The 12,716-nt window shown below is 38.6% G+C and overlaps 1 protein-coding gene across 1 annotated transcript; it reads right to left on the bottom strand.

Annotated features, from left to right (window-relative positions):
• Positions 1-294: 294 nt before the first annotated feature.
• On the bottom strand, positions 295-12,569 carry LOC145488104 (limb region 1 protein homolog). The gene is made up of 16 exons (XM_081466889.1): positions 11,755-12,569; positions 9,909-9,996; positions 8,677-8,707; positions 8,419-8,558; positions 7,804-7,907; positions 7,210-7,327; positions 6,413-6,481; positions 6,099-6,163; positions 5,606-5,678; positions 5,304-5,390; positions 4,999-5,075; positions 4,336-4,413; positions 3,700-3,773; positions 3,401-3,491; positions 2,898-2,964; positions 295-2,312 (listed from the first exon to the last, which is right to left on the bottom strand). The coding sequence occupies exons 1-16, from the start codon at positions 11,818-11,820 to the stop codon at positions 2,092-2,094; spliced, it is 1,449 nt and encodes a 482-aa protein (XP_081323015.1). The 5' UTR covers positions 11,821-12,569; the 3' UTR covers positions 295-2,091.
• Between the last annotated feature and the right edge of the window lie 147 nt (positions 12,570-12,716).

The raw sequence follows: 12,716 nt of genomic DNA, 5'->3' as shown, positions 1-12,716 counted from the left end.
TGCTCTACAAATAAGGTAAGCCTATGCGCAATTTTTGGGGCGTTTCTGTTTCTATTTTATTTCAGGTTTCTCTAGACCGGGTGCGTTTTTAACAAAATAATTATTCCACTCGCGCTTGCTGGATAAGAGATGATTATGATTATAGCCAACTCGTAACGAGACTAGTAAAGATTTTATTCGAATGATCTTCACCGGTTCGTCTTAAACAGTCAAGACGTACAGCTGGATTAGTAATAGAGGAATGGACTTCAGGATTACCCACAGTTGTTTGTCAACAAAAGAATGTAGAAAAACTTTATGTTGTTCTAAATTTCCATTTATTTGCAATATTAAACTGTGTAATTCGTGCACAAAAGCAATAAATAAATATAAGATCAACTATAACGACATTATTGAGCGTACGATTGCGAGAAGGATTATTTACAGTAATCATTGTGTAAGGAATGGTGCACCGCTTCCGAAAGTCATCTTTCTTCTTCCCCCCAATAGAGGCGCCACTGCCTGGGGGCTCAAAGTAAATTGAACAAAGAGAAGAAGGCCAGATCATAATGATAATAAGTAATTATTGCTTTTGTCCTGACTTATTGTACCATTTTAAATTTTTCGTTCGATCCTTTTCATTTCTAAATCTTTTCATTTATCCACAATATTTAAACCTAAAGTATTTTCGGCAATGACTAACTATAATACGTACAGTCATTTGTCTCTCCTTGTGTAGGAGAGCCACAATGACGTTAAGTTCTAAACATTTTTTTACTCTCCATGTGACTACAATTACGTCATAACAGGCCATTTCCGAATAACCTTGTGCCTCTGTTTCAAAACGAGTCCCCGTGCAAAACCTTTCATATGAAAATGAGTTTGATTTGCGTGAAAATGAACTTGTAAATGAACACAATTTCATATGAATGATTTCACAAAAGGACACGCTTCGACACAGAGGCAACTGGTAATTCGGAAATAGCCTATTCTATGAGAGAAGACAGTTACGTTGGTAACAGTCGCTATGGACAACAATTTCTTGTCCCACCTTAGCGTATCTCTTTCGACTCTGGCATTTCAGTCACTTGAGGAATGAAAGCAAACATTGTAACTGTCCTGACGAATACGCGACCAAAATTATAGCTTTACACAAATAAAAAAGACACCTAACCTTTGCCTGTTATGTTATCACTAATAGCACCACATGAGAGCTGAAGCCCAATTCTGTAAAGAGCTTTCAGTTATAACACCGTCAATCTAACAAAGCTTTTTGGTGTGTTTTTTACAAAATATTTACTAACTAGAAAATTTTAAGATACCTAACTATATGTTAGCTAACGTACATACTTTACTGTTGTGTACAGGGATGCATGTACAACAGCCACAACAAGATATTTGTTTTACTGGGTTAAAAACGTTCGACCATTCAAGTGCCATTATCATCCTGTAGTTTCTCCTTGGTACATGGACACAATGTTAACCAAACAAGTAATGAGAATATAGAAAACCGTCAACCAAATTCTCAGAGTGCGCAGACGCCACATTTTGCGTGTTCTAGTTTGTGCGAAACACACAAAGACTTCCAGCTTCATCGCAAAGCGAATCAGTATATCTTTATACGACATTTCCTTCCTCTCCAATAGTTTTTTTTTTCCTGTTTTCTTTTTTAAGGTCTTGGCGCCACCTTTGTGATAATTTGAGAGTTCAACCTCCCGTTTTCGTGTAGACTCATTATCTCACCGCAGTGTATTTGTTTTCCAATTTATTTGTAACAAAGTGGAGCAGTCAATTATCTTCTCATTAATTCAACATCGTAGATACATTCAAGCATATTTGACATCCTTTCAGAATTTCTTTTTAGTTGGAACAAAGTCTCGGTACAAGAGTTTGAATCGTCTGTTCCACTATCTTATCTGTCGTGGTAAATTCGAGAATTGCCAACATCCTTTCGTCTCTTCCTAAAACAAGACCTAGCTTCTCGTATCACTGAACTCCTACATCTTCGAATAGACTCCACATCATCCTTCATGACATATTCTCTTCTGTGTCAAGGTCTTATGTCGTTGCTTCAAACTGTCTAACGACCTAATACTCTTTCGTAACATTTCTTCAATCCGACGCCTTGGCCTTTGGTTTGAATCGTCTGAAGAACTGCACAGTAGGTACGTGAACCTGTTCGTACAAAGCGTTCCTGACAGAAGCCGTGAACTTATTCACCAAACAGAAGGCAGTGGATACCTCAAACACAAGGTTATAAAGGATTACCACACGAAAATTCCCCAGCCAATCCAGTCGGCCAAACTCGCCCATCAGGTCAAACTTGGTAATCCCTGAAATGGAAAACAACTAAAACTTGAAGGAATGTGTCTACAGAAACCCACAAGGGAATAGGAATTCGAAAAAGACCTAAACCCACCTAAGAGCGGTCAGCTAAAGAAACGCTACGGCAGACAGTTCGGGACTCGCGAAATTAGCTGAGAGCTGCAGATGGCCTATGCTCCACATACAAGCAGGGGCAAAGGAGAGTACACACTTCAGAAGTTTGCTCTTTGGTGCACTCACGAAGTGTCAAAAACGCTAGTTCAATGCTAGATCAATGCTAGAGGTTTGCTCCTCCGTAAGCTACAATTCACTTTTTAGTACTCGAAGCAAATGCATTGTCTTACATTAAATGACCAAGTGGTGGAAGCTTCCGTTGGCTTGTGTCAAAATTTGATCTTATTCGATTTAACTGAACTTATGTCGTCGAAAGTCGCACGTTAACTTTCCTCTTGTGGCGACAAAGAACTTGACCATCACGTCAATCTAAAGGAATCCTCGTCACACAGGCTTTCTTGATCACTACATTATGTCCTAAAGACCTGTATCGTGACGACGTCACGATTATTCACGTCAAATTAGTCCAACGTACTTACCAAGCGTTCTAGACAGAACTGGTAAAGCTGAACTAAGAATCAACAGCACGATACAGTTAACGATCACCTGCGGATCAAATGGCAAAAGATTATTAAAACAACAATGAATTATAAAAGCAAGGCCTTACATGCATTCCGACCTTCATGGAAAACGGAAGGATATAGTCGAGTGTAAGTCCGTTCGCTGGAGATCAAAGAGGGAGAAAGAAACCTATCGGTGCCAGCGCGCATGTCGGCTTAAATCTGAAGCTTAGAGCGACGAGGAGAATTGGAACCTGAACATGTAATATACCTCGCCTAGATAGCAGCGCTTCCCAACCCCCTAGCATTGTTTCGGTAATTCGTTGGCACCCACGCTTATACCCATGGGTGAAGAGGCACTGTAAGAGTTAATTTGATTTAATTGTTGCTTCAAAATACAGTTCACGGGCTTCAATTACAACTAAAAAGAAGCCTTTTGACTCCAAGAAGGGCGAAAACTCCGATTGGCACGGCATGCTTACCTTTATTGTGGCAGTTTCCCGCACCACAGGACGCAGGCGCGCGAAGTATGGAACGCTGTACAATCCTACCAAGGACGCAATCATCAAGTAACTAAAGGCGGTTAAAGTAAAACACGGGCTTACATTTCTGATTTTAACTCGCCGCTGTAAAGAATACAGTAGGTTATGCTGTTGAAGCGAAGTCGTTTTTAAGCCTATTCCGTGTGGGCGCTATCTATATATATGCATTGCCTTTGCTCAATCTCTCCACTCAAACTTGCATTTAAACCTGTAAACTGGTAAAAAGTTCAAAAGGATACAATATCAGGATTATTTCTAGAAGAGCACCGAACGTTCCCATCATCGACGAAGATACTTTCCCCAACACAAGGACCTGAAAGACATTAAACAAACCTTGTAAAGAAACAGTCCTATTACACTTTCTTTTCCAGTGCTTTTCTCAAACCCTGCAAACAACCAACAGAGTTTACTGTTTCCAAAATTAAATCGCTTCAGGTCGACCAAGACAAATATCCATTGAATGCGATGTGTTGAAGAAAACACCACGCATGCACTTAGCGTAAAAGTCGGGTTGAGCGAGAAAACGTTACCACATGCAGCAGTATACCGTCACAGTACTTTATAATTACATAACTAATCAGCAACTCAGGAATGTATGTCCAAACTCTGCGAATTCGATGGAGTGTTCCTCATTGAGCAATACAAGCTCGATTTCAAACATACGCTTATGGATTAAAGTACACTACTCGCTTGGTCTTGTGAGAACACGGCCTGCTCGTGCTAAGGGAGACGTGGTGTCCTGGATGTCTCTACTAACACTACAGGCAAGTTAAAATTGCATTTAACTCTTCTGACCTTGTATCAAAAAAAGAAAGACGACAAGTTGTAAATCAGGCATATTTTAAAAGACTGTCAATCTAATCTAAGTGACATACCGTGGATTTTCTGGGCAGGGCTCCATGAACAAACAACAGACTGAGGACATTTAACGCTACCATGGCCATGCAGCTGGTCTGATTAACAAACAATAATAGGATGGTAATCCATCACAGATACAACAAGTTTATGACGCCCCTCCCCAACATTAGTTAGTTTTCTTTCTTTCAAGATTTCTCTTCCTTGCAATCTGCCAGGACCCATTTATGCTCCTAAAATCCACTCCTTTTCAGACCTAGCTCTTTCGTGAATCTAACAAACTACACCAAGTGATATGTTTCTATTTACTTCTTTCGCTCTCTTTTAGCTTCAAGTTTAATACCTTCAGAGCAAAATGGCGACATCTAATGTCCCATGTTGAGACCAAGAAAGCTCAAAAACCAGTTCTTTTGATGCGTTACATATCTATGTAAATTTGGATTACAAGCTGATACCATCCCCACCCCCACCCCCACCCCCCGTACCCCACCCAGGCATCAGCACCAAGCAGTGATTACTTATAGCATGATGAGAGCATCTTATTACACCTATGACTTGATTGCATATGTTTAGAAGGTTGTGTACTATACCAGAGTTACACTGATCTTCACCAAGTGCTCAGTTTGTTATAATTACTGTACTATTGCTTCAAGTTAAAGGAGTCATCTTCTTCAGGTACTTACTGTTAGGATCAACAGAGCGAGAAGCAGAATCGGATACACACAGTTCCTTTGCAATGATGATGCCCTGATGCTCCTTTCTGAAGAACAAACAACAATAGCAAGATCAGAGAATAAAAACACAGCACTGCCATGCTAGTCTATCACAAGGAACATCTTAACATTTCAAGAGCATTTACTTAGACTTCGCTGCACAAACATAACCTAGTTTGGGAAAACTCAAACTTGTCCTCTAACTCATAGTGGTGATAATAGCAGTAAACTTCAATGGCCAAAAAGAAAGATAATTTCTTGAAGGTGATACAAACCAAGCTCTAGTCTTTCGACCTCCAGTTGTTTTAATTTGTCTGGATCATGGTGAACACCATTGCGCACCGTCATTCCATTGTTATAACCTGAATCAAATACACAATAGCGTCACATGCATGTGTAAGTACCAAACAAAACATTCTTTGCACGTGCTGACGTTCAATTCCATGTCCACTTTAAAGTTCCACTCTTATGATGTAATAATTAATATTAGAAGCCGAAAAATCTACCAGTAAACAAAGTAACCTAACTGTACTAAGTACTCAGTTTCTTCATTCTACATGGTATACAAGCAACTTACCATTCATTTTCCTTTTTAAACTCTCTTCTTCTAATCTAATTGCACTTATTTCGTCATCCAGGTCTCGAAGAAACTGAAAAATTATGTTAAAAAGAAAAAGAACATGACACAAGGAAAAAATCCTACTACAGTAGTACACAGTACACTGCACAAAGGAGACATACAATCCAATTACACTGTACACCAATCAAAACCTGAAGTAAATACATATAGCTGTCACAAAGCATGGGAAAATGTGTGCGAGCAAGCGAATGGTGTAGAGATTACTTTTCGATACTCAAGTGAAAACTGCTCTATTATAGTTTAAATCAACATTGCTAGACGTACATGTAATGTGGCTTCGTGCAAGACATGTGCATTTGAAACTAAAAGGATTATTGATTGGCGTTATTTATCATGATTTGTGACACTGTACATGTACAGTGTAATGTACAGTGTATGTTGAGAGTATAATTATTTCTTAAAGCCTTGACTTTCACAAGTATACACGTACCTGAGGTTTGACCACATACTGTCCCAAGACAGTAAACATCCGTGCAAATCCAACCGGGGTGCAAACTAAAGATCAGAAGAAAATATGAAGCAGAGCTTAGTCATCGGTGGATTCAGGTCTCCCTGAGTTGCCAAAGTCACTACTGGGTTTTACAGGCTATAATTTTATGTATATGTGCAATGAAAAACTGCCAGGCTGCCTCAGAGGAACACACAGGATTATCTCTTTAGTTCTGTTCATTCATGGAATAAATAGAAATAATGCTCTAACTCAGAAACTACAATATTAATGTATGTACATGTATTTGCACTTACTTAGTAGCATCAGACATCCAAGTAGTGATATACATGAATAGATGAATGGAAGACCAGGAATCCAAACTTCTGAATTGAAACAAACAGAATGTTCACTTAATTAACAAGTTGAAAACTACCCAGTTTGTATGACTGACTGTCCTATTGACATCCTGACTGTCATCAATGAATTATTATAATTGTAATTATACTCCTTTTCCCCTTCCTTTGTTCCACGACTCAACTTCTTTATCTTATAAACTGGGTATGCCACGATTTTGTTGTGTCACCACCACCACCACCACCACCACCCCCACCACCCCCACCACCACAATCATCATCATCATCATCATCATCATCATCATCATCATCATTCTGGTCGTTGATGTCATCATCATCATCATCATCTCTCTTCACGTGAACAGGCACTGTAAGGCCTTGGTGCTATGTATACTGTATGCCTTACACAGAGCCACACAAAGTTAGACAATGTAGATGTAGTATACACAGTAGGTACATCACAGTATCCCATGTTCACTTGATAATTCACTTACAATTAATTTACATCATATGCCACATTCAAAGTTATCACAGAACAAAATAGTATGCCTCATGGTCTAGACCATGTTGGACTCTGGATCGTAGAGCAGGGCTGAAAAATGAATTCACCATACATGATCCAGAGTTAAGCTTGGTACTGATAAGCCATCAGGTGTAACTGAAACGGACTTTTAACTTTACAACTCACTGTCACTGTCTGCTCTACTATTAATGGTGTTTTGGAGCACTGACAAAGAGTCTGTCCACTAATGCCTAACCTTCATCACTTGTCCGTCCCCTGTCAATCAGAGCTAAACCCACCCAGACGATGCTGGTCACCAGAATGGCCAGCAAGAATAGAACCACTGATGTCTCATAAACGCGTGCCATGATACCCTGCAAGAAAATGGAATTCACACGACATATGAAAGATGAACATGGAACAGCCATGAGGACGTAAAGTCAAGAGAGACCTAATTTAATAGGTTCTACCGTTGTTATGGTAACCTATTATGCCATGAAGATGACACTGACAATTTGGCGTATTTTACACGATATTAATATTGCAACATCACTGTAGTAATATTGACCTCTCCAAGTAATACTGCTGGAAAATGCTGGAAACTTCTACCAGCCACCTTACAAGTAAGAGGGATAATTTTTAACATGTAATCTTGCCCATGCAGCTTATAAATTAGTTGTTTCATCAACCACTAACTTAGGTGTAGCCCAGTCAGTAGATCACTGACCAAGTCATTGATAATGAACTGGTTGTTGCATTGACTATTATTAGTAAATACAATGCAATGTATATATGTACAGTACATGTAACTTAAGAGGTTATTAACTAAAGTAATTATAATGAATGTTACCTTTCGTGAACCAGCGAATCCTTCTGACTCAGTAAAGAAGTATGCAAATGGAATAGCAACAAAGAGTGACATGTATGAGCCTAGAAATATCTGGTTCCACATTCCTGTCGGAGATGGTCAAAGAGGAAAATCATGAGCAAATATACATACAAAAAATATAAATTAATACAATGTGTGTTTGTCATTGTTGTTGCTGTTGCTATTGTTTGCATTGTTTCACTAGATGCATACATAACATGGGCCGTCATTAAAATTTGAGTCACCAGTGCAGCATTGTTGTCCATAACTGTAGCAAACTTGTCACTTTGTGGGTGAATCAACAGCAAGCAATGGCGCTCAAATTCACGGTTAACTTTTCTCATTTGCATTACTGTTTACAATGTAATCTAAGATGTACAGTATGTGAGGCAATTTTGGGTTATTTTGTAGTTTCAGGCTCAGCCCAAAATTGCCTGGCATCTATGTTGGATTACATTGTAATGCAAATGAGAAGAACTAATTGTGAAAAGGGCTATTTTACCCGAAGCATCAAGGAAAAACCAAGAATACCAAGACCAAGACACGTGTAATGGGCGACAGCCATTAATGACAACCCTGTTATCTTAAGTCACTTACCATGGATAAGTGAGCCGTTAAGCCATTTGATGTAGTAACTATTGGGATACATAATCATGATCTCATTACTGAAGATTGACATTGGCAACAGAAGGACTGCACCAAGAGACACTGTCAGGGTAAACGTGCACAGCCAAAACCTGCAAAATATCATGTATACACAGCATATTAAATGTTCAAAGTCATCCTAATGGAAAATGATCATATATAAAATGATACATATTTCTCATGTATGAAATAACTTGACAGAATACTTACGAAATCCGATAAACAAAGGCATCTTCTTCATCTTTAAATGAAGCAGAAAAATTAAGTTAACTACTACAGGTACAGTAATTTGTATTGAATTCAGTAACATTTTCCGTGGTGTTGTTAAAAGTTTTAATTCTAATAAATAGATACCTCATGTATTAATGTGTAGTTTCAGAAAACATCCATTGATTCCTCCCCCACGGAAGGGGCTTTTTTTCTAAGACCCCATCCCCACCCCTTTAGAAGTTGCAATAAAGCTTCATACATTCCCTCGCCCTCCCCACCAGCTGGCCCCCTTTCACACCTCCAGAAAATTCCAATCCCTTCTGTGGGGGAAGTATCGGCCCATTCCATGATATTTTCTGGAGCAACATGCAATAAGCATCTATTAATGTTGGTCAGATTGGAAAATACACATACATGTATAAAAATTTGCATTAATTTCAGTTTTAAAAATTTTACTGTCAGGTGTCCATATTACACTGTACAGTCAAGCATCAAGAAACTTGGAACTTTGAGTTTTGACAAGTTCTGGTTTACATGTTTCTGATATAAAATGTAATAATTACCACTTTCATTTGGTGATAAAAAGGTAGAAAATAAATCTCTCGTGGTCATTTGACTGGTAACATATTTAAACTCAATCGGTTGCTTGTTTCTCCCATTCTGTTGATAAATGACCAATTATTTTCTCCTACTCCGATCCCAAAATGGTGTCAAATATTGTATTTTATATCACAGAAAAAATGATAGCCAAAACTTGTAAATTAAAGAAATTTGAAACTAAAATTGACCACTTGCTCATGGAAAATTGAATTTTTGTGGCGTAGAAAGCTTTCAATTATTATAACCGACAGCATTGCATAGATAGTTCCCCCTGAGAAATTAAATCTGGTTTGACTGCAATTGTATGAAATCAGGGCTCAAAAAAAGTACGGTCCAGTTGTCCAGGACAAGTAGATTTTCCCTCTGGGCAAGTAACTTTTTATTCTAACTTGCCCAAATGGCAGAGTGATTCAGTCAATTAAGTCCTCTGTCGACCAAATCATTGAAAAAGCAAACTAAGACTTATGCCCAGGGCAAGCAAAATTTTACAGCTAATTGTCCCAAGGGCAAGTTAAAAGTAAGTTCTTTTCAAGCCCTGGTATTTTATTTAGAGAATTTACATATTGATTAGATGCACAGGGAACCACATGTAATTGGCAACAACATTAGGTGAAGTTTGTCACCTCTCTCACCTGAATCAAGTTCATCTCTTCGTCTTTTGTAAGTGCTGATTACAGCATGAGAAATACCATACAAAATAATGAACACAAGCAGGGATATCTAAATTGGACAAAATAACACACTAATTAATAATAATAGAGCTTATTATATGGCTAGCTGCGTAAGCAGGAAAGATGGACCAAATACTACACTGTGATTGGCTACCCAAATAGGCAAGCTGACATGATCTTGTCCGCTCAGGATTACGCCCTGTGTCCCACAAGGTTCCCCAAAACTCATACTGACAGTAAATTCTTTATTGACCCAGCTTGTTTGGTCAAGATCACTGGATATTGGAATCATTCATTTTTTACCCTGTTTATAATGAACCTTGACTCCCGCTTGGTCAATAAACATTCAAAAAAGAACTTGGCAAATATGCAATCCTCTCGAGCTCATGCTTGGTCAATTAATTACCCATATGTAAAAGGTTGAATACCTAGTGAAAGTCCCTCAAAAATAAGGACCTAAAGACCAAACATTTAACACCAAAAGCAAAACCTGAAGACTAAAAACTTAGGCTCCCTTTTTTCTTCTTTTAACCACAGGGAGTAAGTTTTGGTTTCAACTGGCCAAAAAACTAAGACCAAATGCTAAATACCCCCTCCCCCCTTTCTTTCGTTCTTTCTTTTTTTTTTTAACAAAGGGTCTGAACTGAGGGCGTGGGCTTCATGGATTGATTTTGTAATTAGCGCAATGTACTCATTGCGATTGTGTTGTAGTTCTAGTTTTTGTCATTAAACCATTCCGAGTTTGCTATTCTTGGGTCGTCTTGTCCAGCCTCATTACTGGTACTCATTGCTCATTACACCATTACTCATTACTCATAAGTCATTACTCATTACACATCCTCTTGTACTCATTACTCATTACTCATTACACCAAAAGCGAATTTACCTGAAGACCAAAAACTAAGGCTCCCTTTTTTCTTCTTTTAACGACAGGGAGTTAGTTTTTGTTTTCAATTGGCAAAAACTAAGACCACATGCTAAATACCCCCTCCCCCCTTTATTTCTTCTTTTTACTGGGGTCTGTTCAAGGGGGCTGAACCGAGGGCATGGGTTTCATAGATTGATTTTGTAAGAACACAGCCTCATTAATGGGGGTTAAACTTCATTTTCAAGTTTTCTGCATTTGTAACTAAAGCAACTCCGATATATTTTCCTGAGCTTGAAGATGTCATGCCAAAACAAATTCAAATGTTGCATGTGTGATTAGTGATCTGTGATAATTAATTGGAAGCGATAAATTTAATCTGGCAGCCATGACTGCCATTACAAATGCTAGACACAATGAAACCATTTGAAACTTTTGTCCTGCTTTATAATTCATTAAATTTTCTGAACCAGACAGTCAGTTAAATATCTCTGGACAATTTTAAATGACAAATTGCAGCTGAATATTGAAATAGTACTTCTGATCCAGTCACAATGGAAATAAAACCCGAGATAGAAATTGATCATAAGAGTAATAAATCACTTTTTTAAGCTTTTTTAAAATTATTGATTACCAATATTAATAAGGTTATCAAGATTCATATAATGCAATATTTCTCACCCTCGAGTGATCTGCAGTTATGATACCTGCATACCACGAAAAGATAGGAAAAACACGAAAACAGTCTTCATTACGGCGCAACATCAATTAGGTTTGGTAATAAACAAGTTTTGACACTAGAACTACTCACATTATAAGCTTACTGTCAGTGGTTTTCATTCGATTAGCTACAATTATGCTTGCCTTTTCGTTGCTTCTTCTGCGGTCATTTGTCGACCAAATCTTAACAAAGTATAAGAAAACGCTTAACTTAACACTCACCACATATTCTCTCACTGTATCATAAAATATCTGTTCTGCAACATCTCCATCGCTGTTGGCTTCCATTACTCATCCACTGGACAAAAAGCTCGAAAATCTCGACCTGTTTTTCCCACTCATGTTCCTCTCCAAACTACTTCCAAAACCTCCTCACTTGAGAAATAGGGAAACCTTTTCCATCTCAAGGTACCAGAAAGCCAGAAGTGAGCTCCTTCAGTTTAAGACAATAAGTTAAGTCGAAAGTTGAACCAGTTGGGTCAAACTACCCGGTCAAAGAAGCCCGTAGAGAAGGAACTCACGTGGAGATATAAGGTTTCAGATATCCTTCGCAGTCGACTTTGACCAATGTTCAACCACTCTGACAACCAAGACCTACTTAGAAACAGATATGTGGTTATTACAGTCTCCGTAAAGTCCAAAGACCACGCTGTGTGACTCCTTGACGATTTTGCAATGATCCGATCAGATTGTTTTGCTCGTTCCATGTCCCAGTGATTTGTTCCAGTCCTTTCGACAGGAGTAGGATCTGGGTCGAACGGATCGAAAAAAGGGAAGGTTGGGGTGGCGCGGGGGGGGGGGGGGTGGGGTGGGGATGTAGGGATCATTCACCCCCCACCACCCGCCCACATCGCTGCGACCTGTCGCAGACCATCACACGACATAGCCCCTAAACTCTAGAAACTTTTCCTTTTTTATAACTAGTGTGTATTTTTTGACTGATCCATTGACAATTTTTTTAGTCTCATTTTAACCTCGCTGGACATTTTGAGCTGGTCTGTTGCAAATTTTTCCACTGATATGGCTGAGTTCTTGACCAGATTATAAATTATATCATTTTTGTGGATGTGTGCAAACTTTTGCATGGCTCAACCAAAATTTCTTTCACATTGCAGCAAGGGAGTGGATTCAAAAAACTTTAGTTGCTGGTGTAACAAATAAGATGTATTTCTTAAATAACAAAA

The sequence above is a fragment of the Orbicella franksi genome, chromosome 5 (assembly GCF_964199315.1).
Source record: "Orbicella franksi chromosome 5, jaOrbFran1.1, whole genome shotgun sequence".
Taxonomy (NCBI): Eukaryota; Metazoa; Cnidaria; class Anthozoa; order Scleractinia; family Merulinidae; genus Orbicella; species Orbicella franksi.
The sequence above is the reverse complement of the archived record's forward strand: the minus strand, read 5'-3'. Positions and strand labels throughout refer to the sequence as shown.